This window comes from Heterocephalus glaber, unplaced genomic scaffold (assembly GCF_053883595.1).
Source record: "Heterocephalus glaber isolate CG9 unplaced genomic scaffold, H.glaber_assembly_v1.0 deba00001553, whole genome shotgun sequence".
Taxonomy (NCBI): Eukaryota; Metazoa; Chordata; class Mammalia; order Rodentia; family Bathyergidae; genus Heterocephalus; species Heterocephalus glaber.
The window spans coordinates 28,369,842-28,391,896 of NW_028258344.1; the positions used below are offsets into that span (position 1 = coordinate 28,369,842).

The 22,055-nt window shown below is 33.8% G+C and overlaps 1 protein-coding gene across 18 annotated transcripts in view; it reads left to right on the forward strand.

Annotated features, from left to right (window-relative positions):
• Positions 1-22,055, forward strand: part of Ralyl (RALY RNA binding protein like) — a 733,271-nt gene that overhangs the window by 567,453 nt on the left and 143,763 nt on the right. For all 18 annotated transcript variants that reach the window (XM_013071205.3, XM_087190540.1, XM_087190535.1 and 15 more), the window contains one exon: positions 20,474-20,549. In XM_013071205.3, coding sequence (XP_012926659.1) covers positions 20,474-20,549 — 76 coding nt within the window. The remainder of the gene's footprint in view (positions 1-20,473; positions 20,550-22,055) is intronic.

The window sequence follows — 22,055 nt, forward strand, 5'->3', positions numbered from 1 at the left end:
CTTGGACTTTGGAAAAATACTGGAATTGTTGAGACTTTAGGAAATAGATTATTATGTTTTGTATAGTACACTGAATAGTTATGTTAGGCTGGATTATAAACTTACTATTGTCATTATTTGGAAATTAAGTATGCTTTGAGGAGATGTGCTTGCAAAGTTGACAAGGTGTGGATTGTGACCATTAATCCTAATAAGTCAGTTTCATTGGATTAAGAAATACCTAGTAGATTGGTAAAGCATGCTCCTTAAATTAGTAATGCATTTTCTTGTGTGTGTCTAAGTGAGTCATGGAGGTATGGCCTTGGGTACAATATATGGTCCCTCCCTGTCCTTGTGTGGTCCTTATGTGTCTCTTCTGCTTCCTGTCCATCATTAACTAGGCAGCCTTGCTCCAACATGCCCTTCTACCATGAGGGGTGTACAAGCCTTGCAGCTTGCCTATCATGTACTGAATCTCCTGAAACCATGAATTGCTTTTAGTTAAGTGTGTTGGATATTCTGTCTCAGTGAAGGAAAACTAACTAACATAAAAAGCCAATGAGTCAAAAAACAACTGTCCACAAGAAGTAATGGCTCAACTGAATTTTTAACTATCCATCAAAATTTAGGGTCATAAATTAAGAAAATAAAGGAGGTAGTCTCTGGGAATCAAAATCACACTAAGAGTCCTGTAATTCTACCTGATTAAAATCAGCTGTTGGTTAACCAGTTAAGAGAAGATTCACTTTAAAAAATGTTTCAACACTATAGTTACCTACATATTAGGCAACTATTATAAAATATAGTGGTTTTAACAAAACAGAAATTACTGTTACACATTTTCATCTGAACACAAGCTATCTAGGACTGATGCAGTGATGTGTGAGGACCAAGGCACTTTCCCTCTTGCCAGTCTGCTACCCCTATCGTGATACCTACTGAAAATGACCAGCCAACTTTCTAGCTAGTAGGGGAATGGAGTGTGATTCTCCCGTTTTCATGGGCCCTCTTTTTTCTTCCACATTTATTTTGATGGTATGGGGAGAACAGGAGACAAAATAACTCTGTAATTCTTAGATACCACCCTTAGAACAATGTTAGCCCTTTAGCTGCCATTTCACTGTGCTTTTTAGCCTATGTCATGTGATGGTGGTAAGTATGAATAGTGTCTTAGCAGGTCCTCTTGTCAAGAGGTCAGTCCCTTGTTACACTAAATCTTAGTCTGATACCCATTAGTTGGGATCTAAATATTGTGAGATATGCTCCTTTTTGTCTTTATGTTGAAGAACTTCGGGTAAACCTGTAGCTACCAAATCTGAATTCCTTCATGTACAATCATAGTTGTAGGTGGGTATAGGCAGACTCTGTCTTCTATACTTCTCTGGAGTTATGAATTCAAGGAGATTATTCCTGATCCTCTCTATTTGGCCGTTTTGCCTTTTCCTCTCCCTAGTTTCTTGTCTCCTCTCTAGGTAGCACCAAAAAGATGAATGAGTAAGTAGATTTCCAGTGGTAGAGCTATACAATAAACTTCTTCTCATATTGAAATTGTCATACTTTATGAGTGATTTTTTTTACCCTTGGCTTCAGAGATATATGCTAGTTGGGTATCGTTCTCTCCTTACTCATTGTGGAGATGAAATGATGAAGTTGGGTCATAGCTACTGCACACTGTTCACGAGTCAATTCTCCACATATGTCCTCTCCTATTGAATTGAGGCCAACAGTTGAGGATGCCAGAGAAATGACAGCACTACCCAGTAGTAACTATGAGGAAGTGGATAACAGTAACAGTAAAATAATAACAATAATATAAATAATAATAATAATAACAGCTAGTTATTAAGTATGGATTACATGCCATTTTCCCTTCCAAGTACTTTATACACAGTAATTCCTTTGATATTTGCCTAATGCACTATGAAGTAGTACAATTTTTGGATAGGACTAAGTAACTTGCCCAGGTTTACAGCCTAGTAAATGGTGGAAGTAAAAATTGATGCCAGGCAATCTGGCTCCTGAGCCTGATGCTGAGATCAGCTGTAGCTATGCTGAAGTTTAAGTGTCCTGGGACATTGAGGTGCAACTATCAAGATGACACGAGGAGAGTGTATTTGTGCAACTTGAAGGAGCTGTTGAACCCTGACAAAACAACAGTGTTCTATAAAGTTACCAGACAGGGAAAGAATCAGAAAAAGTGCTGGTTCAGCCCATCAGATAATGAAGCAAACATTTCTTGCAAACAAATGCTAAGGCTCAAAAGCTAAAGCTGTATTTTTGTATAGACATGATCTGGAAATCATTATTAATCTATATCAGTTTTCTTTTCTGTTACAATTACATTAATAACAAGCTGTTGATAGAAGTACATTTTCAAGATGTCAAGGACACTGATATATAGCTGCTACTTTAAATTCAATAGTCCTTCCATTTATATTTACTGTGTCACTCTGTCTACATGTCTGACAAATGCCATAACTATAAATAAACTAGACTTTGATTTAGCTTCATGACAGCAGATAAAAATATTTCAATATTTTCTATATAAAATCGACAAATTGTTTTTTCTGAATTAATGGATTTTTGTATCAGAGATTAGTGAAAATGTAAGTGTTTTGTCTATAAAAATCCCTTTTTAAGATATTGGAAATCTTCCACCAAGCTTATGTTATTTCCTCATATGAAAGCACATATATTAGTATTTCTATAAAAATAATGAAATAAAAGTGGAGTTGGAAAGGAAGGGGGAAAAATAGAAATGTGTGATGTACATGTACCAATTTCCTACAGTGAAAGCAATTATTATGTACAGCAAGCATGTACTAATAAAAGTCAAATAGAATTTTAAAACACGTGAAAGATAAAAAATAGAAATTATGTAGCCATAGTAGAAATCAAAAAGGATTCTAGTTCTATAATATTGTGATCAAATTTGTGATACACTTAGTTTTATCATTCTTTATTGCAAATGTTTTGTGACTTGACAGCTATTTTAAAAAATATAAAATAGAGAATAATGTAAAAAAAACTTCTTACTGCGTGTTCCTGACATTTGATAGTGTCGTTAAGCTAAAAATATTGAGAACAGAATTTTAAGTCATGGGAACTTGTGGTTAAACTGGGCTTTTCCAAGAAGGTTTACAGAAAGTTTGTTCTAATTTGTTAGAACAATCTATAGAGGCAACCCATACTTTTTTGAAATTTTGAAACTAGTAATACGTTCCTAAGGTATAAAAGACATACATTATCTGGACCGGTATAATATCACCTTTATTACCCCTATAGAATCGGTTTCCTCTTCTGGAGTAAAAAGCAATACGAATATTTAAATACAGAGTGATATGTTTCAAACATGTTTTCAGCGTCTACTTTCTAAGTAAAAAGAGAAACAGAATAAAGTGAATACAAAATAAATTTCTCGATAGTTGGCCGTCAAAATGAAGGAAGAGATTACGAGATCATCACATGTGAAATTACCAACACAACTTCAGTGTTGCATGTAGAGCACCCAACAGCCTCCATGAGGGGTTATATTTCTTTTCCCATAAAAAGAAGTTAAAGCATTCAGACGGAAATTAAATCCAAGTAACAAGTCACACCTCCAATGAAATGTTTGCTTTGCTACTTTTAAATTGTTACCTTTCTAAAGATAAACATTGATTACTGCATACCATTTCATTTTATGTGTATATTTTTCATAGCACACACCTATCATCCAACAATGGAACCTTTAACAAAATGATTTGCCCTGCATCTCCTGCTGATCCTGGGGCCCCAACCTGAAGGAGAAAGAAGTTACGCATAATTAGTTATATTCATGTTTTAAATACTCAGATTGCTGATGGCCATTCCTTGTCATAATTTATTATCTAAATTCCATATATGAGGCAAAGGCGTCATGAAAGATATGTTTTAAAAGGCTATTCTATTTTTTTTCATTAGCAGAACTAATTGATTTGGAAATGAGTACATTTTCCTTACATAATGAAAACATCTTTTGATCTGTGAATATAACAATTACTGTTCCCTTTTTTAAAAGGTAGAAAATTATTTTTCTCATTTACTAATTTCTCCTTTGGCTTAGTAACCATGAACCTAAACAGAATCATTCTTACTTAAAATTTCCTATGGTGCTATATATTGTCTCTCTTAATTAAGCATTAATAACATATATGACACACTAACAAAGAGAATTTGAAGTTAGAAGGAAAAGCAATTCTGAGAAGTCCAATTCCATATCTCTTCACATAAAAGTAAGGACCTAATAGGGCCCAAAATTTAGCTCAGTGGCGCCAGCGCCTGCCTGGCAAGCTCAAGGTCTTGAGTTCGATCCCTGGTTCCGCAAAAAAAAAAAAAAAAAAAAAAGATCTGCTGTTAGTTAAGCTTGGGACAAGTGTGATGTCAAATGTCACTGTAGCACTAGAAGGCATCCCAAAATAAATGTATATAATCTCTATTCACTAGACATTCCTTGGGAGTTGGTTTCAAAGGAAAGAAACCAGATCCCATTTCCCAGAGAAAATAATAATGGAGACTGATTTACATAAAAGTACATTTTTCCTTACTGTAACATTTAGCAACAGAAATTCATTCAGTGTCTTGGGGAAAAAATTCCTAGTGTGCAGTTTGTGCATCTTTTTAAGTTTATACAGGGAGGAGATGATTTATATAGTAGTCAATATTTAAGTTGAATTTGGGGAATCGTATTTTATGCAGGAACAGTAGATTTGATGAACTAACAGTTCCATTGAAAAGAAGTCATGAGTACTGACTATGAGATCTGAATGTTAATAGATGATGAAGGGTGGGAGAGATCTGGGCCACATGCTGTGTAATATAGTGTGACTAGTGCATATATTTAGTCAAGATCAGTTTTACTCAGATGGAGGAAAAAATGCTTTGTTTCAATAATGGTACTGAACCTTGAAATTCAGTGTAAAAGTATTATTGAGTAAATAGTTATTTTCTTTATTCAATGGATATATATGTTACTCTAAAAATCACTAAAATGTATAACCCAAAAGTCTGGAGAATATCTCTACATGGTAAAGCAGAAAATGTATTAATTAATCTCATTTTCTGACATGTTTGGTTCCATTAGATACACACTTCAAGGAAAAAGCAAAATTTAAGAGAAGAAATAATGTAGGGGAAAAATTAGAGGTTAATTGCCTTTATTTATCTCACAGTAGTTTTGACAGCTTTTATCCATTAAAATACGTGCAAAATTGGATGATTATGTTCTTGCTAAAGTTATGTGTTTTGAGATATTTTATTGTCAACAATGAGATTTTAATTCTATTTGTAATCTGAAAAAGCTGATTATATTACATTTATAGAAATACCATTTGTTATATGTGTTCACTGTTGTGCTAAAAATATTCGATGTTTTCCTTATAATTTTCCAATGGAATATGTACTTCACAACAGTTTATTTAGAGGAAAGGAGTAATAATCACCTAATAAGCACTTCTTTATTTTCTTATAATTTTGTCTCTTTAGTAAGTAAATAAAAACCTTATAATAAATATATGTACTTATTAGAGTAAATATATATTATACATATTTATAAAATCACTATAAAATGTAGACAATTTTCCTATCGCTTGTTATGTACAATAAAAATATAAAGAGATATAGATATATCTTAGAGTAAATACAAATACATAGATATATATTTTTATATATCTTAGAGTAAATAAATATACAGATATATATATACATATACATGCATGTTTATATTTTCCTAGTGGTGTATAATTAAGTTACTCCAAAATATCATAACCTAAAATAGCAAACATTCATTATTTCAGCAGTTCTGTGGATCAAGAGCCTGAGAGTTGTTTACCTGGGTGGTTCTGACTTAAGAATCTCTCACAGGGCTGGGGATTTAGCTTGGTGGTTCTGCCACCTGCCTTGCAAGTGCAAGGTCCCGAGTTCATTCCCCGGTACCAAAGAACAAAAAAGAATCTCTCACAAGGCTGGGATCAAGTTGTGGGTTACAGCTAAGGTTTAACTGGAGGAGGATATTCTCCCAAGTGCATCTGTGCAGTTGTTGGGAGGCCTTGGTTCTTTACCATGTAGCTTCTACACAGGGCTCCTGATGATAGGACAGCCAGATCCCTTAAGTGGGGAGAAAACCCAAGGATAATCCCAAATGCATCCAAGAGGGAAGATACAATCTTTTATGAAATAATATACCAAATGACATACAATTTTTTGCCATATTCTACTTGTTGGAAAAGAGTCGCTACATCCATCTTACATATAATCAGAAGTGAATAAGTTCTAATTTTTGAAGAAAGGGTTATTGTATTAGTTTTCTATTTCTTCTGTAACAATTTGCCACAAACTTAGTGGCTTAACAAGCACAAATTTAGAGTCTTACCATTCTGCAAGTCAGAGTGTAACACAAGTTTCACTGGGCAGAAGTAAAGCTATTGGCAAGACTGTATTCCTTTAGAAGAGTACCCCAACCTTTGAGGTATCAGGGACCAGTTTCATGGAAAACAGTTTTTCCCCAGATGGGGTGAAGGGTGTGGGATGTGGTTTCGGGATGATTCAAAGAAGTGCACAACCTAGATCCCTTGCATGTGCAGTTCACATTAGGATTGTGCTCCTGTGAGAATCTGATGCCATAGATGATCTGACAGAAGGCAGAGCTCAGCAGCTAATACCAGTGATGGGGAGCAGCTCTTTTCTTTTCTTTTCTTTTTTTTTGTTAAATTCTTTTATTGGTACATTTTAGGTATACAACACAATTATGTTTTTCATTGGGAATTTGTACCTTCACATGATGCATCTTGGTTCTTATTTTTTCCCCATTCCTAGCCCTCCCTTCACCCCCTCCACCCTTCCCTATTTACAAAGACTTTATTTCCATTTTTTCCATTTCTCAGCATTTTTCCTTTCCCTTTCCTTTCCCCTGCCCCTCCCACTACCCCTACCCCTTTGGACCTTTTCTTCCTATTTTGCATTATCAATTATTCATTCTAATCATTGGTACATTTTAGGTTTACAATATAATGACATTCATCATTGGAAATTTGCACCTTTACATAATCTCTCTTGGCTCTTATTTTTCACCCTTGCCCAGCCCTCCCTTCAACCCCTCCATCCCTCCCTATTTACAAAGATTTTGTTCCTATTTTTTCATTTTCTCATATTAATCCCATTCCCTTCTATCCTTTCCCCTAGCCCTCCCACTTCCTTCCCCTTTGCCCCTTTTCTTCCTATTTCACATTACCTATTATACATTTTAATCCTTATTTACACTTTGAGTTTCTCACACCAGAGAAACTATTTGTTATTTATACACATGTGTCCTATTTATTTCACTTAAGAGTATTGCCTCAATGTGCATCCACTTAGCTATAAATGTCCCTAATTTCTCATTTTTTATGGCTGAGTAGTACTCCATTTTATAAAAAAAACCACATTCTCTTTATCCAGTCAGGGAACAGCTCTTAATATAGATGAAGCTTTACTCATTAGCCAGCCCCTCATGGCCCACTGTGTAGCCTAGTTCCTAAGAGGCCACGGACACCTACCAGTTGGTGGCCTGGAAGTTGGCGACCCCTGCTCTAGTGTCTGTGGAGGAGAATTTGTATTCCTGTCTTTTCCAGTTTCTGGAGGCTTCTAGCATTCCTTGGCTAGTGAAGTGATTCCCTTCTTCCAAAGTCAATGTCAACAATTGTGGGATGTGTCCTTCTCATAAAGCATCCCTCTGACCTTCCCTTCTTCCTGCCTTTTCCAGATGTAAGAACTACTGTGATTACATTTTAGCCCACCCAAATACCCAAGCTAACCCCTCTTTTTAAGTCAATTTGCTATGTAATGTAACATATTCACAGGTACAAGGAATTAGTGTTCATGTCTTCAGGGGACTATTAATCTGCCTACCACATGTGTCAAATAATTTGTGGATATATGTTTTAAACTGGCATAGGAATCAGTCACTATCAAATATAGTTGACCTACAGAGGTGCAGGTTCTCCATCTGAAGACTCAACCAAGTGTGGCTTAAAAATAATGAAAAAAAAAAGAATAAAATAAAAATCCTGGAAATTCCCCAAAAGCAAATTTGCCACATGCTCAGCCAGACACTGAACCCACACAAATGAAGTGACATGTGGGCATGCCCTGCTGTAGCCTCCCACCATTTCAAAGATCATCAGTCTCCAGCACTCCTTATTTGAGTAATGTTTGCCTCAAGTCTCATTTGTATGTTAGCTAATTGGGCCAACAATGGTTGTGTCCATATTGAACATATATAGCTTTTGTTTCTTGTCCTTATTCCTCAAGGAATGCAGTATAGCAACTATTTACATAGAATTTATATTATGTTAGGTATTATTAGTAACTGGAGGTGATTTATATGGGAGAATATGCAGAAGTTATGTGCAAATACATTCTATAGAAGAGACTGGAGCATCCACAGATTTTCACTTTTGTAGGTTGGTACTGGAACCAATTCCCTGTGCACTGAAAGATGACTGTATATATACTAGCTATGTGGTCTTATGTAAATTAGTCTTCTCTGTTGTGTAAGATTTTTTCTACAAATAAAATGCAGAGAAAAAATGTTGATATTGAGTACATATTGTGCAGATTAATTTATAATTCGGAAATTGATTAGGTATTTAATTTCTGATGTGCAAAATCTAGAACATTTTTATGAAGGGTTACCATTAACCCTGTTAAATATCTGTAGGCTTGTCTTTTTGGTCATAATTAATGAACAATATTTCTTTAAAGCCTTATTCTAGACACTTCGCTAGAGATTTCTACCCCTGAGCCCTCTGAAACAGTAATCTAACCTATACATCAAGGATCACTTTTAAGGAGTCACTTACTGTCCTGGTTTCCTAGAGAAAATCCATAATAATTAATTTAAAAGCCCTTTAATAACAAGGATGAATTTTATTCATAAACCTTTTAAGAGTCCATAAATTTATTTATCCATGTATATTTAGATGTTTCTTTAAAATTAAAACTTGTTATTGTTACTATAAAAATAAATCTGTGCAGGGGCTGGGGATTTAGCTCAGTGGTTCTGGTGCTTGCCTCACAAGCACAAGTTCCTGAGTTCGATCCCCAGTACCAAAAATAAATAAATAAATAAATAAATCCGTGCAATCAATAGTATTGTAAATGTAGTTTAAAAATTCAACACTGAAGATAAAATCATGTGTTTCAGTGATAATATGAACAGAAATTTGGATGAAACAGAATGGTGAGGAAAATAGTGCTCTTAGTAATTTAGGAAACCTATGGAGTAGAAATGTACTTCGAGTTGGTTATGGTATAATCTGCAACTGCACCTAAGAAACTGTGATAATCTACCAATTTACATTCATATATAAGCTGAATTGTGTTACATTTTATAAATATTTTATTATATACAGAAAACAGAAATGCTTTTATGTTTTTTAGTGATAGATTTAATAATGATTACAAGGAAAATATCAGTATGTTTTTATAGATAAACTCTTACTGTCTCTATGGGATTTTGGAAATGTTTGAGCTTTTGAAGACATATCTGATAAATCCTTTAAATTTTGTTTGGAATATTAAATATTTATTAGTTAGAAGTCTCTCCTCAAAAGTTCATAAACTTTTTAAATTTGTATTTTCTTTAAAATGTCAGTGATTGAATGCAAATCTCATTAATGAGATGCAAATTTATTCTTACAAAAACAATGAAGAGGAAATAAACAATGAGAACTCTAACGAAATGTAAGATTTAGTTTTATTGCCTATTATTATGCTTTAAAAATATCTCAGGTTGAGGGAAAAGTCTTCTATTACAGATCCTATTTATAACTAGTTATCTTCCACACAAGAACGGAATGAAATTGAAATGCGTGCAGTTTTGTAGCATCTACAGTTACTGAGACATTCAGAACAATATTCAGACATTTACAAGTTTTATCCTATAAAAGTGTGTCAAAAAAGTACTGTGTGAATGGAAGCAAAAAGAATCTGTGAAAATATTTCAACTGCAATATTTATGCATTTTTGATATAAGAATGGAATCTGGAGTTGCTTCCACTTACCATAATTAGCTTTAAGGTTACCATTTTCCTCCATATCTGTATAAGGAAATATTTTAAAATTAGAAATAAATTTATAATGTCATTTGAAAATGTCAACAGTGTCAAAATTATTAATGACACAACGCAACTTTGAAAAATTCTATGAAAAACTAAAAATAAGAATATAGAAAAGTAAATTTTACAGAAAAATGCAAGTGTCACAGTGTATGAAACAGGTTAAGTCAAAGAAATTAAAGCATCATGGAAAAATTACTCAGATTACATTATTTTTAATATTCAGATAATCAACCAAAATTCATTTTGCTTTACTCTAAATATATTTATTAAAAGGTTTGTCTTATGCTCTCCTTTTACTCTAAAATGACCTATTTCAATGCTGAATTATAAGCTCACCCTAGCTATAAACATGTTCATGCCTCAGCCATATTAAATCTCTGAAGCTCAGATAATAGTTTCATTAATTCATTGCTTAACCATTAATATATTCAACAAACATTTATTTACCCTTATCCATGAGCTAATTATTTTTCTAGAGTCTTAGCATATACTTTGGAACAAAACAAGGATGCATGGCTTTATTTAGATGGTGATAGTTTATAAACAAAAGACATAATAAATGTATAAATTATCCTGTATCAGGAAGACATAATTACCTTGCAAAATAAAAATTGAAGCTGGGATTGTGAATGTGAGAAGTGGTAGGAGATGGCATGGTGTAATATTTAGTGAGAAGTTGGCATTTGGACAAAGAGTTGAAGGAATTGAGGTAGTTAACCATCATTTTGGGAGAGAACAACTCAGAAGAAAGGAACCAACTAAAGTGCAGCAAAAGGCAGGTTTGAAAAGCAGCCAGGAGGTTAGGATACTTGGAGAGGAAGAACACTGGAAAGGTGGTAAAGCAATCCATAGGAAGGGCAAGAGAAAGAACGGCTGGATAGAGAGGTGGTTATTGATACAGATGAGACAATTTGAAAATCCCCTACACAGTTCTGAATAAGCACTAGCTGGAAGAAATTGTATCAGATTGAATATTGTGTATTGAATGTATTGAATAGTGTGTTCTTTAACTTTTTTGGCTCTTTATAGTTAAATATCAGGTATCCTATTTCTCTTCTGCTTTGGGGAAAGAATCTTCCGGTAGGCTTTGTCTGTTTTGTTTCTTTAAATTTCCTTGATTCTTTGCTCTGTCTTAAGTTTGCATTCTAAGTCAAAAGAGCTCTTTGAAGTTTTACTTTCTCATAGAATTCTTAAGAATAAAATTTAATTTAATTGCTTTCTACTTTATCTGATCTTAGAGACTTTATGAAAACATTGATCTTTTAAGTGAAATTGCCAAATATTTGATAATTGGGCAATAAATCATGCAGGTCTTATTATACACTGTGGAATTTTTTTAAAAATTAAAATCAAGGGCCGGGGATTTAGCTCAGTCATTCTGCCGCCTGCCCCACAAGTGTAAGGACCCAAGTTCGATCCCTGGTACCAAAAACAATTAAAATCAAGCTTCGTCTACAGAATGTTTTCTTAGGAGTAAGAACTCCTGAAGCCAGAATCTTTGTCAACACTACTTATGCGTAATATTATCTTGTGAAAATAACACTTTCTGAACTTCACCTTCTACAAATGGGAATAAACAATAAGATCCACAGCACAAGATTATTATGAGTTTGATGTGTGTGAAAATTTGATCAACTCTTAACTGATATATAAATGCTAGCAACTATTATTATTATCAAAGATGGCATGAAGGTAGCATTATTACATTCTAAACCTTTTGAAAAGCATTTATCGAATGTCTTCCTTAAAAGCTTTATTTTTCCCTCAGAATTCTTAGTGCTGTCTTTTCAAAACATCTTAAAAATAAATCCTTTAAAGGATAATTGAAATGAGATATAAGCTAAATGTGTTATATTTCAGTGCTTCTCAAACTTGAAAGTATACGGCAATCACGCGGATGTTTTTCCAGAATGCAGATTCTGATTTGCTGAGATTGGGACATGGTTGGATTCTGCATTGCTCACAGGATCCTAGATGATACAGATATTTCTTCTCTTCCGAACACCCCGGGTGCTCAAGTTGTTTACTACTCTCCATATAAAAGACATTTAGCTTCCTAACCTTAACTCTGTCATTTCATTATACTTGTGAATTAAAAAATAACTAGACAGCAGTTGTATCACTGTTTACACTGAATACAAAGTTAACAAAAGGAACTTAGAAAAATAAGGTCTATACGTACACATATGAAAAGAAATAAATTAGAAAAAGAAGGGAGCAAAGCGAAGCAATAGCAAATCTTGGGTCTTTGCTTCATTAATGAGAGTTCTCAAAGAAACTGGTAACCCATGCTTCCTTGTTGGTTCAATTTTAGAATTTTTAAGTATATTTTGAACTCAAGTATGAAAATAAATAAAACTATTAGGATTTAAAGAAATTAGTAATGGTAAGTTTATGTGTTTATGATAACTATATGACTATATTATTTCTCACCATATAATTTCAATCTTTGTTATCATAACAGTCATTCCCACCATTGATATCAATATATCATTAAGTATATTTGTAAAATTGTTAAGCAAATTCCTGAATATATTCAGGATAGTGCTGGTGAACATTTATCTGAATTGTATTTTTGATTGATTTGGTAAACCATATCTTCATTATTAACCTTTGTACAGATAAATATATTCGTGGAATGTAAAAAACAAATTATTCAAAAAACTTATCTAAGATAACAAAAGACATAAAATAATTGAAAAATAATTATCTGAGTTGAAAGTTTTAGGAATTAAGAAAGTTCAGATGTGATAATTATTACCACTTGGTTTTGCTTTGTAATCAGTGTGAAAATGTGCTTGTGTTCTCTGCTAAAGAACTTTAAACTAGACTAGATATTGATTAAACATGCGCCAAAGCCACAAAGTTTCATCAAGTTTCATTCCTCTTTTGTTTTAAGGCAAATTGAAGGTTTTTGATAATTAGTTAATAGGAGATTTGGTAGAAACAGCAAACTAAAACAAATAAAAGAACAGAAACAAGTTTTTATGGCTCAACTAATAGAGCCGAGGCCTCTACAAAATTTGGTAGAAGTGGTTCTATGAAACATCAATGCCAGGTAATTATATCAACTTGCCTAGATTAAGACACTGCAAGAAAGGTGATTGGCTCATAGGGGTATGATAGTCAACAGTGAAATTCCACTGATGTTCATAGCCGTATGTGCTGTTAGGTGAGGCTCAGTTGGAGGCATGATTTTGGAGGGTTTTTCACTCCCAGCCCTTTTCCCCATGTTCTGCTACCTGGCCACCATGAAATAGCAGCTTGGCTCTACCATGCCCTTCTGCCATGATGTTCCTGCCTGCCAGTCAGTTGATTGGATGGAAACTTCTGAAACAATGAGCTAAATAAGCCGTGTTCTTTTTAAAATTGTGTGTCAGGCATTGTCCTAGTGTTAGGAAAGTAGGCCAATACAACATCTAACTTTAGAATTGATATCTTGGGAGGAAACCTTCATATATACCAAGAACAGACCCTAACAGACATTCTCAGCAATAGAAAATGGGCACCATGATCTCAAGGAATGAAGTCTTACTTCTTTATTTGACACATCACGTCCTCTATAGTGAGTGACAGATTTGCCTTTCTGTGTGGTATCCTGAGCACACAGTATTCATTTTTGTTTATCCAATAGCTAGCACAGTACCTGACACATTTTCTGTGTTCAACAATTTAACCAATGGAAACAAGTGATCCATGACATTTTTTAATTTTCTTCTTGATATAACCTTTGGAAGAAATAGATAATAAATACAAAAGGGCATCCAAGTATATACATACACTTTTTTTCATTCCAGTTTCTATTGGAGAAAATAAATTTGGATCTAATAAGTCACACACAAATATCAGACTTACCGGGTCATTAGTGAGAAGTTCAAGTTTCCACTTTTATTTGCCCTTGCAAACAGAACCTGGTAGCATAGAGTATATTCTGGTAACAAATGGGAATTTGATCAACCAGCGATCTTTGCATTAGCATTCTAATAACCAGAGGCCAACGTGCCATAGTGCTGTGTCAGAACTAATTTATGAAAGCAGGTCTAAAGACTCATTGCAGTGGTCACAATTCAGTGACTGCCCAGTAAAATTAGACTAAAGTTTCGTTCTCATAACAGTGAATATTTTAACGTATTATTAAGGACATTTTTCAAGTGGTAAAGCTACCTTTGATTCTGGGAAGGGAAAAACAACAAGAGTAGAAAGTCATTTACTTTGCAATAGAGAATTGGTTTTACTTTCGGCTTTTGGCTCAAAATCCTTCAGATATTTATATTTTAGAACACAGTGTGGAATGTACTTGGCATTTTCGAAATTTTTTCTTGGTGTAAAAGCACTGCTGTGTGGCTCCAGCAAACTACAGGATTATTACCTTGCCAGAAAATCTCAGGCAGCTCAGTTGTTAGTGGATGGAGCTTTGTTGCTTGCTGCTAGGCAAATCTCCCTACAGCACTCTTTTAACCATGTATCCTATGTCGTGTTGCAAATGCCCCCAGGAACTCATTGTGCATTGCGTTACAGGTTGCTATCCTTAGCTAAACTGAGTGAAGTGCCATGGAAGGTGTGACATCCAAAATCTGGCCAAGAGCAATGAGATATAGTAGGGACTGTTCTAGACTCCAAATCAATTCAAGTCTGCTGTGGATACTCAGATAGTCCCCTCCCCCATACAGGGTATCCCCTCTTCTGTTAGTTCAATGCTTGGCACGTAGGCTGTGCTCACTAAAGATGGTTATAGTGAACTGAATTAATGATATTATGAAAGCCATTTCATTTCTTAGTATTCAACCACCTTGTACATGAAATAGGAATAATAATTCTTGCTCTGCTTATTTCACAGGGTTGTTTCAAGATTCTAAACTAATAATAACTGAAAAATACTTTTTAATGGTTTGGTGTTTATATTTGGGTAATGTATGGTTATATGCAGTCACTTGTCAAACATAACAGACTGTTTTCTTTATCTCCTGAATTTTTATTCAGTGGAACAATAATGAATCTCTAAATCTTCTAAATGTGTACAATAAAAGACTGAATGACTTTTTCTCACAGTCTATCTGCCATGGCTGAATTATTTAGACTTCTATTTAAACCTGGGAAAGAGGAGGAAAAGAAGCTAAGAATAAAGATTTTCCTTTTAAACAATTGCTTCTGAAAAATACTGTTTTTAATTTTTCCACATTTAGAAGACAGCAGTGATAATTTAGATCCTCTGTTACAGTACAAGTTAGACATCACTCTCACATCAAGTTTATTTCTAGAAAATGATAGAAGACAGCTGAGATTGCCACTAGTAGAATTATGTTTATTGTAGCAGTATAAATCATATGTAGCTTTAAAAATTACATTAACATTTAAATTGAGGATGTTCCAAATCAAATCATTGGCAAAGAAAGATTAAATATTTTTCAAAATATTTCAGAGTCTCACAAAAGCCACCATTCTGGAAGAGCTCTGAGGTACTGGAGGTTAACATGTGTGCTGTCAAAAATATTCTGTATTCACATATACATGAGAGAACATTTGAGATAAACATGGATAAATATGTTTCTTTGGGGGAAAAGGGTATTATCTGTTAATATGCAGGGCTTATATCCAGAAAAATATATACTATACAGAATTTTTACCAAACTATTTCTATCGTGATAAATTTAATAACCTACATTTTAACATCTTGTGAAACATTGCTTAAATAAACATCAGTTTCAGAAATGTTTTGACAAAATGTGTTTACTTAGCCACTCCAGAACCATAAGAGGATATACCTTCTCGCTTGTATAAATTTAATTGACAGTGGAATCATTGAGCACCTATGGATAAACAACCCTGCAGGATGCTGAAGAATGTATGAAACTGAATGAAATTATGACTACTTATTAGAAGTTTAAAATCAAAAGACAAAAATATTTAGAATGCAGTGCAATGGAAATGATCCAATAAAGCAAAATAGGTGGAAATTGTGAGTCACATTTGAGTATATCATAGGAAGTATCTTTCCAAGAGTCAAAAGCATGAAATAAGAGAATCCTGTTAATGCCATCTTTGGTACTTTTCAACCAAAGATTGGTCAAATGAATATATTTACATGTGCTGGTTTTATTTCTGCCAGTTTTCATTTCATACAATACCTGTATGTGTTTGCCTCAACTCATTTGCCTCAAGTCAAAATATATTGAGCTCATTCACTTCTCTCAGCTTCGTAACTTTACAGTTTTTTCATCTTGATACAATGGTATTGCTTATTTAGTTTTAAAATAAAGAAGGAAAGAGAATTGGCCAAATTTTTTACAATAGCTAATTTTTTTTAATTAACTCACTGTGAAAAGATGTAGTAGTAGCCCAACAGGATATTTTTTGATATTTCAGTCTCAAATTTAATATAAGAAGAATAATTTTTAGCATTTTTTCATGATAATTCAAAATTTTAAAACCAATATTTAAATGAAAACCAAGATCAAAACAGAGATGACTCTGTTCTATGATTTTTAGTTAAGTGCTTACAGAAGTCTCATAATATTATACAACAAAATGCAAATACTCCATCCAATTCTACATTTTGTTTCTATGCCTGGAGGTGGTGTGGGGGGGGGTTACTCTGCACAGATGTGATACATAATGAATTTAAACAGAAATAAACTTTACCAAAAGACTTATTTAAAACGGTGCTTACTTGGTTTTATCAACCCTCACCATAGGAATTTGATTCTACAAGCCAGATAATAGAGTCCACCAGCCTGCTATATAGGAGCCTTTATAGGTAATTCTCTTCCATTACTAGAAATTTAACTGAGATTTTAGCAATATACCCAAATCACTTGTTCAGAAAGATTAAACCTAATGCTTTCTTGAGAATAATATAGAGTTCTAATTCCTAGTAGGGTTGGATATAAATCTGTAAATTCAGGAACTCAAGAAATACCCCTCCTCCCTTGTTTCTGTATCTAGAAAGCCCCTATCTTAGGGGAGTGGGAGAAAACTGAATCTTGGTTATTCTTCCTCCTGTCTCCTAAGTTCCAGGACAATCAGGGCATGAAAGCTGAGGAGATCTTTGTCGTTGGCCACCAATTTCCTATTATAGATACTCTTTACACTGTTCCTTGAAGGCCAGAAGCTCTTGAGGCAAGAAAATCTGAGCCTTGGCTTAGAACTAAGCTGAATTGTTGTGAAGACACAATTAGATCTTGTATTTTTAAAATTCAGTATGAAGGAAAGGCTGATTCATTCAGACCCTTCAAGGCCTTATGTCCACTATAATTACGTGAGTCCACTGCCCTACACCCTGACATCCTGTCTCTTCCACCCACTCTGTGGTTTAGAGGATCATAAACCAACCACACAGCATCACAGTGCAAAATGCACAATATGCATAATTTCAGTATTAATTTCTATTTGAACACCATGAAGTGTTCAGAAGGAACAAAGGATTTTCTTAGGCATTTTTAATACTTTTGAAAGGAGGCTGATGTCTGGAAATACTGAGTTTATTAGCCCATTACAAAAGGCTTTCTGTTGCATGAATTTGCTGTCAAAGCCCTAGGTGCATTTTCAAAACCACTGACAACACATTATAAAAAATGAAACAATGCTAAAATATTGACAAACTGGCCTCAAGCTTTTTATTTGCATATGAGAATAATTTTATATTTTCACTTTGAAAGTCTTTAGCTCTAAACTGGAAATATACAATTGAGCTCATGCTGTCTTCAAAAACAGGTACCCTCTACCATTATTACAGAGTTTATAAAAATAGTAAAATATATATTTGTTTCACTTAACTTTTTGGTCCAATAATATCACATCTAAAAGGTTCAGAAAGCCCTAATCTTAGCTGTGACTTATTGAAAATCATGCAAGAGTCTCTTTATAATTCACTTTCAAGTCTGTCCTCTATTCAGAACCCTGAATTATACCCCATTCAAGTCAAATTTTAAGTCGTCCTTGGGACTTCGGATGATTTTCTCATACTCAGTAATCCACCCGTCACATGTGCTTTCCCCCCACTGTATGTGTGTGTGTATATATATATATATATATATATACACTAGCTCACAGTCCTACTGAAACCCCCTGCTCACCAAAGCTTAGGCGGGGGATTTAGCTCAGTGGTTTCGCCGCCTGCTGCGCAAGCGCAAGGACCCAACTCGATCCCCGGTACCAAAACAAACAAACCAACAAACAAACAAGCAAAAAACCCCCAAAGCTTACTGCTTCTCGCTTGAATATTTGTCAACATATAATTTATCATTTTCTTATTTCTCTTAAAATCATTACTTATTAATCATTTAAAATAAAATTTATAAAATATGTAGTTATAAAGAATAATGTAAACCCATGTTCCCTCTACCCATTTTAAGGAATACTATTTCATGATTCAATTTTTAAGTCTCTTAGAATCCTCCCAAGTCCTACACCTTATCTACCCTTTAAGAGGTAATCCTCACATGAATTGATTATCTAATCTTCTTTAATTTGATTACATGTTTTATTCCTACAGTGTTTACATTGTGTTTAATTTTGCAGTTTGATTTTCATAAAAAGGGAACTACTATCGGTGGTTTTCCATGACATCATATTTGTTTAGTGTTATGTTCTTAAGATTCATCAGTGTGTTAGTGGTGTTTCTTTAGGCTCAAATTCTCTTATCTCTTTCTCTCTCTCTGCCTGTCAAGATACTTGTGTAATATTTTTGTTTCCACTGCACAACAATGAACACTTTGCTACATATCTGATGAAAAACATATGCAATGATTTTATTAGATGCACATACTTCCTACATTTCTTAAATTTTTTGTTTTGATTTACTTTTTTTTTTAGACAAAGTCTCACTGTGTAGTTTAATCTGGCCTTGAATGCAGCAATCTTCCTGCCTTGACCTCCTGAGTGCTGGTAGATCCTACATCTATTAAAAACTGCCAAATGATTTCCCGGAGTAGTCTTAATCTACACTTACACCAATAACATATACACATTCCAATTGTTCCAAAATCTCATCAACAGTTTATATTGTAAAACTTCATAAATTACTGTAAATTGAATAGGTTCCAATTGAATCTCATACTCTTTTAATTTGTGTTTCCCTCACTAATTATGTTGAGCTTATGTTTACCTACCATTATGATTCCTCTCTTTAAAGCTAATTTACTAGTTTTTGACCTAATTTTCCATTTAGTGTTTTGGCATTTAGTGTTTAGTGTTTAAGATTATTTTTCCATACTCTGACCTCATAAAATTTTTATATTTTTGCCTTGCACATTTAGGCATTAGCAATTGATTTTTAAGATATAATGTAAGATAGAGGTCCAATTTCATACTTGTCCTTTTGAGTAACCAGTTGTTATAATATTAAAAAGACTATCCTTCACTGTTCTAATGTTTTTAAGTTTTATACATTCATTTAAAATAAAAGTTGGTCAATTTTCTGTATATGATGCATATTTAGATATCTTCTTATCTATCTCAGAAATTTAATCATATTTTCAGCTTGTGAAGGCAAAGGATATGCTCCCATATTTTTGTGACCACCCCAGAATCCCATAGCCTCACATTCAGTTTGCTTGTTACAGTTTGCTATTCACTAAGTAAACATGGCCTGTTTTATGATTACATCTGTAAGGCTTCCTTTTCTATATAGGTGGAAATTATATCTTGGGATTCCCCTTATAAACAAAGTTCTAGTCCATATAAATGTTCACACATGTTGATAAATTTTTGGCCAAAAATGCAAATCAGTAGATTATCTCATTCTTTGTGTTTTTATTAAGTATCTGGATTCCCCTTACCTCATTCAACAATTTTTTATAGTACTTGTCACTTTCTTATTTATTATGTCTGTTTCTTACTATTTCCTTTCAATAATGTATAAGCTCCACAACAGCTGAGATAAAATTTATTTTCTTTTCAGTTAGTATATATTTGTAGTTCATAATGATTACATTAATTGCAGGGTATAGGTACATGTATAAAACATATCTTGGGCTGGGGATTTTGCTCAGCGGTTCCAGTGCCTGGCTTGCAAGCCCAACGTCCTGAGTTCGATCCCTGGTACCAATATATATATATATATACATATATATATATCTTAATTCTTTTTATTCTCCTTCCTCTGTCTTGCCTCCTCCCCATCTCAAGATCTTGTTCCTATTTACCAAAGATCTATCTTTCTATTTCCTATTGTCTATCTTTTCTTTTGCCCTTTCAAGTCTGATTTTTGTATGACCTATCCCAGTGTCTGATATAAAGTAGGTGCTCGATAAGCACATGTCAAATGAATGAATGGCATTCAGTATTTTCAAAACAATGACAAGAAGAAGAAAGCTGGAAGATTTAATTTTCACAAAAGATTTAATTTTTTAAATCAATGCTATTTTCTTTTATGCTTTCAGATATCAATATGGCAGGAGAACCCAAACCATACAGGCCAAAACCTGGAAACAAGAGGCCCCTTTCTGCACTTTACAGGTAAGAAAACAAGCACTGTTTTATGACATGCAGTAGTGAAATTTCTTATAATTTATAAGGTAGTATGATACGAAAAACATCACCTATTTTTTGAATAACAATCTTTATTGGCATAAAGTATGAGAAAATGTTGTCAGTCAACATAGTATAGAGATACCGTGTAACACTGGTAGGAATCTCAGATGCCTAACATTCTCATGTCTATTTATGTAACCATTCTACGAAATAATTCTCTAATGAAAATCTCTAGTGATTCTACCTGACAGATAGAAAGAGCAATGTTGTTGACTATCAAGTGCAAGCCATGTAGTGTAGGTGTTTTACATATGTTGTTTAATTTTCATAAAAATCCTATGACCTGAGATTTAGTGCTTTAATGTTTTTATCAAAGTCTCATCACTGGTTAGTGGTAGTACTAGTACTCAAACCTGTGCCGTATCCCAATTCTTTCCACTCATTCACTCACCATCTTTTATTACAAAGTACATGTTTCTGTTAATACCTAGTTCTCCAAAATGATGAATATGGTTATGCGCTCCTTCAGACAGAAATATCCAATTCCTTTAGCCATTCCTAAAGTACTCAGTTTTGCATCGATTTAATAATGTCTTTTGGCCTCCACATGCTTCTGTTTACCAGAGTCCTTACCTATACTCAGAATTCCAGGTGGATAGAGTGGATTAGATTTAGCCCCTTTGTTGTTCTATATATACTTCTATCAAGTTAAATAAAATTGAGTTGATCTGGGGAAAAAGTGCACTGATACAACTTTCAATTCTTTAAAAACAGCCACACTGGGGAAAAAATCATATTCTGCTGTTAAACAGTATGTCCCCCTCATGTACTTTTGCCACTATTTTAAACTGTAAGTGCTGACTTTGCATCTGTCCCTGTAAAATTCCCTTTTGTTTGATTTAGCCAATTGTTCCAGGCTATTGAGATCGCCTATCATCCAATTTATTGGTTGCTCTCAGAGATACCTATCATCATTCCATCTGTAACCACAGCCAAAGAGCTAACATAAGTGCTAAGCAAGTCTTTCTAGTTTACTGATAGTATTTGAATAAAAGAGAATTAAGTTATACTCATATAATTTTAAAGTGGATTTTGTTTTGATAAAGTATAGTAAGGAGAGTGCTCATGAGAAGGATCTGAGCTATTTCCTTGTCTTTGTTCTCTGAATATTAGCAGAGCTCCTTTTCTGCCCTGCAGAGCCTCATATCCCAACAATAAAATAATAGTCAGAACTCCATCACTTCTAAAGTCCTATTCATGCCTACTATCCCAGGGGTCCTTAGTATGTGGCCATTAGACATTTTTAAAGGTACAGTATACTGAAAAGATATAGCTACATTTGTCCCTTTACTTTGGTTGTTTAAATTTATTTAATCCTAAAAATATATTTTCTATAAAAATGGAAAAAAACCCAGGAAATAACAAATGTTGATAACTAGATAAAGGACAACGTTTATAAAACTGAGCACAGCAAATTATTTTTTGATCAGA